This window comes from Leptodactylus fuscus, chromosome 2, assembly GCF_031893055.1.
Source record: "Leptodactylus fuscus isolate aLepFus1 chromosome 2, aLepFus1.hap2, whole genome shotgun sequence".
Lineage (NCBI taxonomy): Eukaryota > Metazoa > Chordata > Amphibia > Anura > Leptodactylidae > Leptodactylus > Leptodactylus fuscus.
Genome location: NC_134266.1, coordinates 248,976,908 through 248,991,317, shown reverse-complemented (window position 1 = coordinate 248,991,317; position 14,410 = coordinate 248,976,908). Strand labels below are relative to the sequence as shown.

Sequence of the window (14,410 nt, the reverse complement as noted above, 5' to 3'; positions counted from 1 at the left end):
TCTGTGGCTATTGTAGTGGTTGTGCGTCATATTACAGGAGCAGGGAACTACAATATCAGGTACGTCCACTACAAAACTGCTTAGAGCTGTGCCTGATAACCGTGAAGGGGACACAGTGCATTCTGGACCCACTGATCTGATATTGATCGCCTATCCGAAGACTAAAAGAACAGAAGAGTGCACAGCGCTGACCTCGGGTGGCTCCGTGGTATGTTCAGTGTTACCCAACATGCGCTGCTCCATGTTGCAGGATATGTTGCACGGCACTGACACTCATACCACTGAGTATCGTGTCTGGAAGTCTCCCCCACTGCACTGATGTTATCTGAAGAAGCGTGCGTCCTTAGTCAGCACTATGGATAGTCTGTGGTACCTTGGATTAAGTTCCTCCGCAGAGAGGAAATGAGGCTTTGGTGACTCACGGCACTAATACATGGTGGGAGTACAAGTACATTCTGTCTTCACAAAAAATAATAGGACCTTCGCTAGTTTGACTGCGTTTCAGTGCACTATAGGACGGTGTAATGTGAGGGAATGATCCAGGTGCTGTTATTAGAGGTTCTCTGCGGCCAGAAAAAAGAATGGCTTTGGATAAATTTCTAATATTATCTATTGTTAGTCACTTCCTTTACCCGGATCCTGTATTGTGATGTAACCCTTAAAAAAAAGACTTGCACTGAAATGTTCTGGTAGGTTAGAAATGACTATTTTTCACTGTTTCACAAGCTTGTGTCCAGCTGTAGATTTGGACCTCAAGTATATGTTTACTAGGAAGCTAATGGGGTATTTTCCTGATTTTTGATATCCTGTTGTAGTGGCAGGTCAGAGCGGGGGGGCCGTGCATGCGGCATTGATATACTCTTAAAGACCCCGATGGCACACCACTTTTAAATCTGTTTGACAGTAATAATAGAAATGAAGTTTGGATCTGGCAACCATTTGAGGCCCGGTTCACATCTGTGCATGCGGAGTCTGCTTGGGGACCCCCCAAACGAAACCTAATCTGCATAAAAAAGCAGTTACCTAAGTAAACCCGCCGACCCCTTAGATTATCATGGGGTCTGTAAGGTTTCTGAACGAAAAATGCAGAGTGAAGGGAGCAACACAGTGGTTAACACTGCAGCACTGGAGTCCTGGGTTTGAATCCCACCAGGAACAACATCTGCAAGGAGTTTGTTCTTCCCGTGTTTGCGTTCTACAAAGACATACTGATAGGGAAAAAAAAAGTGCATTGTGATCCCTATATGGGGCTCACAATGTACATAAAAAAAAATAAAAATAAAAAATGGAGAGAATAGTGCTGCTTGCAGGATTTTTCTCTCCGCATTATCCATGCAGAGAAGGGAATTGAATGGCCTGAGTGCAGATGTGAACAATAATGTAGCTAGATGATCCCATTACAAGATATGGTAACTCTGCAGTTATGTAATCCTATCTTATCCTCCTACTAATATTATAAATGTTAAAGTTTGGATGTTTGTTACTCAATCACGCAAAAACGGCTGAACAGATTTGAATGAAATTTGGCACATAGTTTGTAACCTCGATTAACACAGGCACTTTTTATCCCAGTAAATGACATGGCTTCAGAACTGTTATGAATTTATGTTCACATACTATATTACACTGCTCTTGCAGCAGCTTATCTCAGGTTCGGATAAAGCCAGGTCTGTTATCTCTCTATGTAAACACACAGATAACCCTCAGTCCATTGTGTACATGCATTTGCATATTATCTGATCTGCTCCAGGCAGTGCTGACACACTGGATGGGAAAACATCTTTAATCCAAATTGGCAGTTTGCTACTATTAAACATGCCGGGGAAAAAGAAAATCTAATTTGTTGCAAAATTCAAAAACAACAGCTATGAAGGTAGCCAGAAGTCACAGAGTTCTCCTCAAGCGGAGCTGAGGGGGATCATTGGTGCCAACAACACGCTCATTATGACTTCCCAGCGAGTTGCTGAGATACCAGAACAATCACGGGCACAGTGCAAGGAATGAATTCAGCGGTAGGCTAGCTTGACAGCTGCCAAAACGCCGGCGCAGGCGGATCATTAATGCCAACAACATGCTCATTATATGGCATCCCAGCGAGCTGCTGAGATGCCAGAACAATCACAGGCACGGCGTGAGGAGCAAGTTCAGCAGCAGGACAGCTTATGAGCTGCCGAAATGCCGGAGCAGGCAAACCATTGACAACAGCAATTTGCTGAATATAGGCGGATCATCGATGCCAACAACACGCAGACAAAGTCGCTGGCAGACACTAGTCTATTATATGGGAGCTTCTAGCTGGTGCTTTTCCTTACTGGAGTAACTGGTCTGGTGACCCTTTAGGGCAAAGTTTATTTGGCAGGTTTAAAAGAATCACGACTTATCTTCAGCTCGATCTTATCTAGTACTTGAGCAATGTTACATGGATGCAGAGTGTGAAGATGGAGTGCTGCCCTCTGCAAACAGCGTGTAGTGCGTATCCTGCTAGAACAGGAGTTTACAGCCGTCTTGTGACTAATTTCCTGCGCTCCCCAGTGGTAATTGAAGCGAATATGACACAACCACATTCTTTCTTCATATCTAGCCCTCGTGTCTCAATAATTTAAGTCAACCAGTTTCTTATGAATAGTTTAGGGATTTGTATTCATTATATTGCTATTCCCAAGTCACTCTACAAAGCCCCCCCCCCCTGTTCTGCTGCGGACAGAGAGATCAGCACTCGCAAATCAGATTTTAGATTGGAATTTGGTAGCCATATGTCTTGTAGCATGTTATGAATGTATACAACATTAAAATTGTTTCTCATCATTATCATATACTCAGTACCCCTCCCCTCCTTCCATATGGATGTAGGACCACTAATAAAGTGATGTTGAGAACAGGAAAATGTATTTTGGTATCAGATCTGCTTAGGCCCCGTTCACACAGGGCGCAGTATGGAGTATTTTGGTCCTTATTATGACACGGGAAGCCGCGTCAGAATAGGGCCAAAATGCACCTGTCGCGGCTTTCCGCTTCAGAGTAGGCCCAAATGAATGGGCTTAGTCCCAAGGGCGCTGTCGCGAGGCGGACGCCGGGGCTGAATCAGCCACGGAATCCGCCTGAAGGAAGGGCAGCATGCCGCTCACGGAAAAAAGTAACCTAGCGTTCTACATAGACCTCTATTGTGAGGGGGCGGATTCTGAAGTGGATTCAGTGCCAAAATCCGCCCCCTCTTGCCCCGTGTGAACGAACCTTTAGAGGTCCCTTCAACTCAAGTTGTTTCCATCTAAAGGGTCCATTCTACTAATTCTGATGCAGTTGGTATTTTCTTTCTAGCCCTCCGCCCTTCTTCAGCAATTGATGCACTTAGTTTTGATGACTGGTATGATACTTTGGCTCTGTACCGTCAAGTAGGTGGCCTTAAGCAGGAGCAGGTTAAGGAGTGTGATTCTCATTTCTGATTGGACAGTGAGCTCAGTCACACCCATTACCTGCCTGAGACCGCCCACTTGACAGTAGAGGTTACATATCCTACTAGTCACTAAAACCAAGTGCTCTGGTGGGGACTAGAGAGAATATTCCAAGTGTGCTGGTGTTGGAGGAGTGCCACCTATTAGAACAGGGGTCCTCAAACTTTTTAAACAGTGGGCCAAAGGCAGAGCAGGTTGCACAGACATCGGGAGCGGTGCCCTCCAATAGGTAAAGTGAAGTGCGCTCCATGGCCTGGCCCGAGCTCCCCAGGAGCTTCATTATAAATGCACGCCTGCCAGCGTTGTCGGCGGGGCCAGACAGAAGTGCTTGGTAGGCCGCATGTGGCCCTCGGGCCGCAGTTTGAGGACCCCTGTATTAGAGCATACAAAGGATTAGTGGGAAGTGGGGAAAAGTCCTCTCTTTACCCCTTCCTTCCATAATAAAGTAGCAGATTTTAGTACTTTTTTTTTTTTTTTTTTTTTTTTGTTAACCTTGATCTCCATGTAAATGGCTTTCTGTTTTCTTTAGTTTTTTGCATCCATTAAATGGATGTAAAAAAAAAATAAAAAAATATCTAAGTGGAGCCTTACAATAGTTTCAATCAGAACAATGGATAGGTGAACCACTGCAACAGCGGACCCATATGGAGCCCAATGGACTTCACGAACTATAATGGAGCCCGTTGGGTCTCCTTTCTTTTAAACCCGAAACCACCAGATGAAAGTCAGACTTGCATTACTCTTTCATCCGTCGATTCTCGTCACGCACTGCGATGGATACTCTAATGTGAATGTAGCCTTACATGAATTTTCTTATGCTTTCTTAGGATGTAAGGCCCTTTCCAAACCGTTTGCTCTATGGCTGATTTGCTGGAGTCTCTTTGTACTTTTTGTGTATGAATAAATTCTTCATCCTCGCGTGCTATGACATAAAGCCCTGGTTGTTATACACACGAGGGATGATGTTTGTCACATGGGCAGCTCTGTAGAATAAGAATGAAGTTGTATCAGTGTTTGTTACTATTCTAGATTACATTTGTTGCTTCTCACAGTAAAGTTTTTGTTGTTTGACCTTGAATGTCCGATTTCTCGATGGCTCTACTGCTACACTAAATTTTCAATATCGCTAACTTGCAGCTGTATATGTAGCCGTTAAGAGCCTTGGTTTCCATGTCTGATGTTTTTTCTTTACTTCCAGGACTTCTTGATCATGTTTGTCCATCATTTGGCCACTGTCGGCCTTATATCGTTTTCCTACGTCAATAACATGGTCCGCGTCGGTACTCTGGTTATGTGCTTGCATGATGCTTCTGATTTCTTGCTGGAGGTAGGTTTCTCTGAAGAATATAGTGGTTAGCACTGCTGTCTTGCAGCGCTGGAGTCCTGGGTTCGAATCCCGCCAGGAACAACATCTGCAGGGAGTTTGTAGGTTCTCCCCATGTTTGCATGGATTTCCTCCCATTCTACAAAGACATACTGATAGGACAAATAATGTACATGGTGATCTCTATATGGGGCTCACAATCTACATAAAAAAAGAAAATTTCAATGCAGGCAGCAGGGGAGGCGTAGAAAAACAAAATGTGGTTATACATACCTGCACTTACACTTACCTGCAAGTGGCTGGGTTTGCCTGTAGCAGTCCTGTCAGTGTGATGTCACTGCAGCAGCTCCCCTGAATACAAACAGCAGAGTAGGTGATGGCCGACTCAGGGGAGGAAAGGTGAGGAGGATGCAAGTACTTGTCAGGCTGTGGATTTCACCCCCCTAGTCCATAGCGGAATCCACCTCTCATTGTTTTCAATGGGAGGCGGAGATCGGAGCAGGACGTGGAAAAAAGAAGCGTCCTGTTCGATCTTGCCGCAGATGCCAAGGCTGTTTCAGCTCCGGAGTCCACGGCTCGAGACTCCCTGCTGACAAGGCCCATTCATTCTGGCCTAATAAGCAGCGGGAATACCTGCAGCTTGATCGTGGCGAAAATACCGGTGGTGGAAAATGAAGAGCTCCTCTTCATTTTCCACCGTGTGAACATACCCTAAGTGCATTTTTATTTTCTATTCTATTAAATTGTGGCCATTGTATGTTTAGCTCTGCAATTGCCATCTTATAGGAAATCTTCTGTGACTTACATAAAGGTCAAGTTGTTTGTGATGCTGCATTTATTATTTCTAATACGATTTCTTCTACCCTAAAAGGCAGCAAAAATGTCAAACTACGCAAAGTACCAGAGGATATGCGATGGCTTCTTCATGATGTTTGGACTTATGTTTGTTACCACGCGACTTGTGGTTTATCCGACATGGTAAGTGTGTTTTTTTTTTACAGGAACCCTATAAGTTTCTCTTCTACTTACAGGATTGTCTGGGCCTAGTAAGTTATCAAAATAAACATCTTAAGGCTGAGGCCCCACGTTGCGGAAAAGCAGCTTATTTTGTTGGGTTTTTTTTTAAAGCCAAAACCAGGATTGGATTGAGCAGAAGGGAGAAGTGTAAGAGCTTCTTATAGATTTCCCATTCCCTCTGTAGACATTCTTGGCTTTGGCTCAAAAAAACACAGCAAAATCTGCAACAAAAGAAGCTGGGTGTCCGCAATGTGAGGCTTCAGCCTTGGGGAGAGATTACTGCCTCTCTATGGGTAACTGGAGAGAGGCTTCACTAATGGCTCAGTGGCCGGTGTTCTAGCACAGCGCCATCCAGCAGCGTTACAGAGCAGAGCAGTCACACGAGTAGTATGGTTATAGGGTGCTGCATACTGTTTCGGTGTTTTGCATGCACATTATAAAATGTTTAATATTTGCCATAAGCCTGAAGCTTGTTGGCGAGTGATGATTCCGCCTAGAAGCCTCCTCACTAGATAGAAGTGTTTTCTGTCCTAATTCTGTTCTAATGATATTGATGAACGTTTTTTGATGTTGGCAGGATCTTGAATACGACGTTGTTTGAGAGCTGGGAGCTGATCGGTCCATATCCCTCATGGTGGTTATTCAATGGGCTCTTGTTAATCCTACAAGTTCTGCACGTGATTTGGTCTTACCTCATAATACGTATAGCGTACAAGTCTCTGACCAAGGGAAAGGTAGGTTAAATGCCGCTGTGTATGCCCTCAAATGGGAGGAGTACTGTGCAATTCTTTGTTCTCCTCTTGGCTGTACTTTGTGTGAAATTTTTTTTATATCTTCACTTTTCTAATCTTATGGAACTATTGCTTATCTACTGCCACTCTGTCCTAACAAGGTAAGGCTCTATTCAGATCAGGTTTTTTCTTCATCTGATTAACCCTTTCCCGACATCCGCCGTACTAGTACAGCGCATGCCGGGTGTGTAACTATGGCAGCCACACGGGAGCCGGGCGGCAGCCATAGCTGCCGGGTGTCTACTCCTTTACACAGTAGACAACCGGCGCTAATGTCTCCGATCGGTCCCCAGACCCATCGGAGTCATTAACTCTTCCAGCACCTTGGTCAAGGCTGACCGAGGTGCCATTTTCTCGGTGATCGCCAGCACCCGGAGTAAGCTCTGGGGCCGGCGTCACGTTACTATGACAGCCGGGAGCCTTGTGAAGGCTCCCCGGCTTGTCATTACATTGCTTCTATAAGGGGGTCTAATAAATGCAAAAAATATAGGGTCTAATAAATGCAAAATATATATATATATATATATATATATATATATATATATATATATATATATATTACATACTTTTTTTTTTTTTTTTTTTTAAAGTATTAAAAATTCAAATCACCCCCCTTTCCCCAGAACAAATATAAAAGTAGTTAAATACTGTGAAACACCTACATGTTAGGTATCCCCGTGTCCGAAATCGCCCGCTCTACAAATCTATAAAAATATATCCTGTATGGTAAACGCCGTAGCGGGAAAAATAGTCAAAAGTGCCAAACTGCCGTTTTTTCACTGTTTTGATTCTGATAAAAATTTGAATATAAAGTGATCAAAACAATAACATTTCCCGAAAATGGTAGAAATAAAAAGTACACCCGGCCCCGTAAAAAAGACACACTATGCATCCCCGTACATGGACATATAAAAAAGTTACGGCTGTCAGAATATGGCGACTTTGGATTTTTTTTTAAGGGGTTAAAATGTAAATAAAACCATATAAATTTGGTATCCCTGGAACCATACCGAAACACAGAATACAGGGCACAGGTAATTTTGGCTGCACAGTAAACGCCGTAAAACCGAAGCCCGTACGAATTTCGCAGAAATGCATTTTTTCTTCAAATCCACCCCATTCTGAATTTTTTCCCTGCTTCCCAGTACATTATATAGAATAAATAATGGCGACATCATGAAGAACAATTTGTCCTGCAAAGATTAAGACCTCATATGGCTCTGGGAGCCGAGAAATAAAAAAAGTTATGGGGTTTAGAAGGAGGGGAGTCAAAAACGAAAATCAAAAAATGCCATCGGCGGGAAGGGGTTAATGGATGGGAAAAAAAAAAAAGGACACAAGTGTTAAAAAAAAAAAAAAAAAAAAAAAGGGCATTAATGGTTTTTTTAATAAATTTTTTCTTAAACATTGATGCCTATATAAACAGATGGCCATCTGGGTTTTTTTTTTACATCACTTGAACGGATTTAAAAAAAAAAAAAAAAAAAAGTGATCTAAATAGAGCTTAAGGGGGCATTCACACTTGCGCCTGTGTCTGCCCGCTGCGTCTCGTCCTATTCTCTGGGGAAACTGCATAGGGGACGGCTTCCCAGTGGTCAGTTTTAAAACCCATTAATTTGAATGGGTTTTTAAAGCTAACCGCCGGTGCCCAGTTGCAGCCTCTCTCTAGCCACCCCCTATGCAGTTTCCCCAGAGAACATGACGGAGACCCGGTGGGCAGACATGGGCGCAAGTGTGAATGCCCCCTTACTCAGTCAGGATTAGAGCTTCTGATGTCTTTGCACTCCCTGCCTCACTCTTTCTCTCCCTCGTTTTTCTCTGTGTCAGGTTGGAACTGGGAAATGTCACCCTTTGCCTGTAAGTTTTCTCTGTGCCGTTTCCGCCTTTCTGCTTGCTTCACCTTTACTTCCTGCATGCTCTCTATCGTCACCTTCCATCACAGCCCAAATTCATGAAGGTGACCTGGCATTGACTAATCGTGACTCTACACTTCCTGATGAATCTGGGCTTCCAACTTCTTAAGTGGCATGGATGGACTATCCCCGAGCTGGGTACACCATGGACCTTGTACTGAGCCTATACCCGCTCTGGCCGGATTCCACATTGCTTGCCAGAGTAGTTGTACCCAGGTCAATGCATGGAATGTGTGCCAGGCAGATAATACCCCCATGTAACCAAACCATAACCCCTTCTCATCAGATCCCACACTTACACACTAAATCGAAGGACTTCATCACCTTGCAGTACCATGTTTTCAGTCAGGTAGATCATCATATCCATTACTACAGCAAAAAGTGGAGGTGCCCATTTTGATACCAAATCGGCTGTGCCGTTACGCGCCGCCCGCATGTATTTTTCCTCCTCCCATGCATTCAGTGGAGCTCTCAGGTGAACATGACGCTTATATTTTCCATTAGCTGACAAGTAAACTGGAGAGAAGAATCAGCGTCTGTCTCCCATTGAAATGAATGGAGGCAAATTTTAGGCAGAATTCTTACGTGAGCATACGATTGATATTGACCTCTCACTTTTTGCAGCGTTCACCCATAAAATGGATTCCTCCACAGTAGGCCGCACTTGTACGTGCATGTACACAGATTTATTAGTACATTCCCACAAGGAGACCGTGTACTGTCCAAAGTAAACCTCATGAGATGGCTGCTTGTGTTTTCATGAACGTTCTGAAATTCTTGCTGGTCGAGTTTCCTTTTTGCAGTCATGCATGAGACTGTATGTAGAAAAACTTACCAGAGACAACAATACTAGACTCTATTGACTTATGTGGTTGTGTAGGTAAGGCTGGTACGTAATGTCCCCCCTCCCACTAACATGAGGAAATGGAGTAGGTAGTGACTGGCTGTGAATTTTGACGAAGGTCTAGCTGTGGTGTTAAAGGGGTCTCCTGGATGAAGATTTTTTTTGTGTTTTAATGTTCCATGGCCCATCACGAGCGATTTAAGAAGTCATCGGTGTAAAAGACTGCTTTTGCATGTTCACGTGGTTTGGTGTGAGCTCATAGCTATGAGACAATTTCATATGTTCTCATTGGCTTTGCTTGTGCCTCCTGCCTCACGTCGGCCATTGACCCAAAGGCTAAATCTAAAACAAAAGTAAAGGGATGATTCTCTGCGACAGATGTCTGCTGGTAATTTCTAAGCGATAGTTATAACAATGACTAGAGCTGCAGTCTTATAGTACCCAGGCCATTATTAGGCCACATCTACCATGGCCATCTGACTTCTGTCTGTCTGGTTCAGACAATCCTGACTCATTTATAGTGATAAGGGGATATTGTCACTTTTTGGGGAGAGACCACCATATAGGTGTGTGAAGAATATGCAAATCTGTCTTCCATGATGTAATTAGGAAGTCAGGTGCCTCAGTATTGCAAACCAATAGAGGGCGCTCCCTGTAATGTGCAAGTCTGTCTTCCCTGATGTAGTTAGGAAGACAGAATTCCAGTGAAATAACCCAATAAAGGCTGCTCCCTTTTGCATCATGCTCGACCTTCCAAGAGGCCTTTGTTTTGCAATGACGCTGGGATTATTACCAGGTATAGTCTCTTAATCGAGAACGGCCGTTTCGATGTACTTGCATCTCATCAGCTCGATGTAGAGAGGACTATAACCTGGTAGAGGTAAGAGGCTTAGACAGGGTTAAGGGGATATTGTCACTCCTTGGGGAGAGACCACCATAGAGGTGTGTGGAGACTTATTAAGCCTTTAGCACTCCACTTCGCAAAGGATCATGGGAAGAATATGCAAATCTGTCTTCCATGATGTAATTAGGAAGTCAGTGATAACACATCGCTAGAGGACGCAAACCTGTTTTATCGTTGCACTTGAGAAAGGGCTCGGCCCATAATGCATTGTGATTTTAAACAATAAATTTGGAGATTTTGGGATTGTCAGTTTATTCCTGAGTGCACTTCACCCAATCCCTCCTCACCATCGTGGGCGTCTGTCTCTTTGGTCTATTACCTGTCACATTCATAGTGCTCTGTTCACACAGTTTGGAAATGCATGGTACCAGTGTGGCCGTCTTATTTCTGAACCCTGTTTGGAGCAATATACTGACCCTGTTCATTCCAAACAACTAGGGACATGAGGCCCCCCCTCACCTCAGGGCCCACTGGCTAGAGTTGCTTTGCACAAAACATGCTTTATCACCTACAATATGTTTCGGATGGAGGGAGGGGGTTCCACCACAGGCTCCACAGCTGACAAGGGGTTCCCAAGCTCTGTGTGACTGCAGTGAAGGCAGATTGCTGTAGCGGCGATACATTGCAACTCCTATTCATTTCTATGATACTAACAGACGCGTGCCAATGCTTTTTCTTGGCCATCGCAGTCAGCACCTAGACTTTGCATAAGGTGTCTCGGTGCATGCTTCTTCTCACTGCAGTCATAAAGGAAGGAGGAACGCAAAGGGCTTGACATCCCTGTTCTGGTGATTTGGTAGGTGTCTAGGCCATCAGTTATCATCTGTCCTGTGGAGAGATGATAAATGTCCATTGAGACAAATCCCTTTCAGCTGGGGGTCACACAGGACATACTTGACGCTAACCTTGCTGCGGTATACAGTAGCACCAGTGCATGAGGTGTCACATTGTTTGTGTTGGGGGCACATGCCACACAAAGTGGCCAGTGTTGCAGGTTTTGTTGCTGTGGTTCAGTGCAATTCTTGGCATTATATGTACATCATTTTGGCACTGGAGTTCTAGAATTATAAATCCCACCTCCCATGTGTTTTGTCAAGTCCAGTACAAAGGTAAGTGTGACCGTAGTTTATAAGACTCCTTAGTACAGTTAAGCTGCTATTGTTGGAGTGTGAGGAGTCTGCCTGTGATGGTAGTCCTGGTACCATAAGCGGTGATGTAGTCATAACTTTACAAGCCAGCTCCAGCAGCATCTGGTACATGCACAGCAAAGCAAGATGTATTGTCCTCTGCCTCATCTGTGTCCTATAAAACACTGCCGAATATATCGACACTTTGTAGTTACAGGGGTTGTCTGGGATAATATGAAATCCCTACACTAATCTAAACACCCCCTCCCCCTCCTACTTTCTAAATACTATTTATTAATTTAAAAAAAAAAAAGTATATTTACCCATATTCTTGGGACGGTCATGTGACTGCCCTAGGGACATTTTCTGATAATCCGGTGACGGTTTCCCCACTTCCAGAAACAGATCGTCACTACTACTCCCCCCGTCCACTTTACTCATACCTACCCATCCAGGCTTCTTCCAGTGAGACGTCTCCTCCTCCTGTACTGGCAGGGTGTGCGCACCGCTGCCAGTAAATCACCTCTACTGTGTGTCTACGCATGCGCAGTAGAGGTGACTTGGCGCTGGAGAAGGAGCTCATACACAGTACAAGAGCAGAAGAGGCCGTCTCTCAAGAAGAAGCATGGAGGGTAAGTATGTTATATGGGCCCGGGATTGGGCTGAGTAGGTAAGGTAGGACATATAGGATAGCTAGAGAGACAGGGAGGAGGATAGCTAGAGAGACAGGGAGGGGGATAGCTAGGATAGGAAGGATAGCTAGAGAGACAGGGAGGGGGTTAGAAAGTTACATAGCAGGAAGCAGAAGGATGTAAACAAAAGCAGGAGACACCCCGAAATCACTCAAAACACTTAAAAGTATATAAGTACATTTATTAACCCATGAATAGCACCAATAGACTTTTTTTTTTTTTTTCAGAAAACCCCTTTAAGCACATATAATAAAGCTATTACCATCCTGTATAACACTATGTTGGTGGCTTAGGGACACTATATTTGATGACAAATTCTCTTTACATTATACTAACCTTGCTGAATATGTTGCTACAGTACAAAGTTACTTGACAGTGGTGTTTTGGGGGCGTCTGTCAGCCATGTATAAGTGGCTAATATAGTGGGCATCAGACAGTCACTGACTATAAAACGTCTCCCCCTGTTGGCCAGCTTGGGTGTTCCTTCCAAAAGGACTGCAGAAGCAGAGGCTGTATGTGCTCAGTATTTTACCATGATGTCCCCTGCACATATGCCATACCAGGGTAGATGTTTATCATAGAGACTAGGTTCCTCTGTCAGTCAAAAAGTAGACCCACCCTGTTGGACGGACTAACTCCCATGCTGTCAGGTTCAAGCAACCATTAATCCATTAGAACGCCATGTAATAAGTTTTCTTACAGCAGAGGTATGTCTGGCGTGGCTTCCCAGACAATATTGGCTGCTTACTGGGAAATATCAGACGCCAGAGGACAGTTGCTGCGGCCGCAATATAGTAATTTTCTCTTGAGACAATCCCTTTAAGTAATTGATGTTTTTTATTAAGAACAGCTATAAACTCTTATTGTGCAGTGTAGAAGACGTTCTGTTTGTGCCAACATACCAGGATGCTTTGCGGTACAAATTGAAATCTCTGTTTGCACCTATGAGTCCCCGGTCAGCCACCAGGTCGGTCATCGGTAAAGGTTTGAGCGCACCCGTGTGCCATCATCACACAAAAATGCAAGTGACCGTGCCCATAAACAATGGGCATACCAAGAATGTAACCTTGTCTTACCAGTTTCTGTATACTAGAGCGCTAATGCATCCTGTATATTCTTCTAACCATGCTTATGATTGTCGTGTTTATGTGGAGACCGCCATGTCCGATTGTATTGGTTCCATGATAACAAACTCACTACAGCTAATTGTTCACTTTCACACAAACAAATGTATTCTATGTCGGTATTAATAGCCTCTAATAAACCCGTATTTTTTTGCAGGCATTGAAAGACGAACGCAGCGATATAGAAAGCAGTTCAGAAGAGGAAGATACGACATCAAACGGCACAAAATCGGTCCATAACACATCCAGCAATGGGGCTAACCGGGTGAACGGCCATGCTTCAAGCGCTCAGTGGTCTGACGAATAAGTGAATGGACAGCCCAGAAACATAGTAATATGTTCCCTTTTGTAAAAGACATGTCATAAGACTTGGCCTAAATCATTCCTCACAAACTACCAGTCCTGAACTGAGCCGCCCCTGGAGGGTGAAGCACATTCTGCACCAGACAACCACCAGATTTCATCCCAGTCTTTACACTTGGTTCCATGGATCTGGATTAGCACGCACTGGCTGCCGTATACGGTCTATAACTTGATGAATCTGCACCTTTTATAAACTGTGTGCTCCATACTCCCCTCCTTCATTCATCCACTTGGGAAGAGTCGGTCATGCCGTGGCTGGCAAGGATTGTGCTTATTGGGCCAACGTTACGATTGGCCGAGTCCTGGTCGTCTTTAAATGTTCACTGTGGATGAGACTATCCCCGAGCTGTCACATCGCCGTGCCAGGTACAAGAGATGGCAACCTTTACACAAGCAGTGTGTGGAAAATGAGCAGGAGTGTTCGCCTTAATGTCATATTTTATATCATTGTTTACTTCGGTCTGTGAAAAAAAAAAAAAAATAAAACAAACCAAAAAGTGGGCACTTTTTTATTTTTTGGTGTTAATTGAAAGCTGGTTGCATATGTCTGATTTCTTTATAAAAGAAAAACTAAAGTGTGTCTGCTTTTTGGTGTAATGTCAGATTTACATATACAGTCCTATGAAAAAGTTTGGGTACCCCTATTAATCTTAATAATTTTTAGTTCTAAATATTTTGGTATTTGCAACAGCCATTTCAGTTTGATATATCTAATAACTGATGGACACAGTAATATTTCAGGATTGAAATGAGGTTTATTGTACTAACAGAAAATGTGCAATATGCATTAAACCAAAATTTGACCGGTGCAAAAGTATGGGCACCTCAACAGAAAAGTGACATTAATATTTAGTAGATCCTC

The 14,410-nt window shown here is 43.8% G+C and overlaps 1 protein-coding gene across 2 annotated transcripts in view; it reads left to right on the top strand.

Annotated features, from left to right (window-relative positions):
• CERS5 (ceramide synthase 5) overlaps window positions 1-14,047 on the top strand; it is a 53,303-nt gene extending 39,256 nt beyond the window's left edge. The window contains exons 7-11 of one of the 2 annotated variants that reach the window (XM_075266012.1): window positions 4,648-4,776; window positions 5,645-5,751; window positions 6,368-6,524; window positions 8,409-8,438; window positions 13,343-14,047. In XM_075266012.1, the coding sequence (XP_075122113.1) occupies window positions 4,648-4,776; window positions 5,645-5,751; window positions 6,368-6,524; window positions 8,409-8,438; window positions 13,343-13,492 (573 nt within the window). In that variant the 3' untranslated portion in view covers window positions 13,493-14,047. The remainder of the gene's footprint in view (window positions 1-4,647; window positions 4,777-5,644; window positions 5,752-6,367; window positions 6,525-8,408; window positions 8,439-13,342) is intronic. The other variant, XM_075266013.1, reaches the window with a different exon arrangement.
• Window positions 14,048-14,410: the final 363 nt, after the last annotated feature.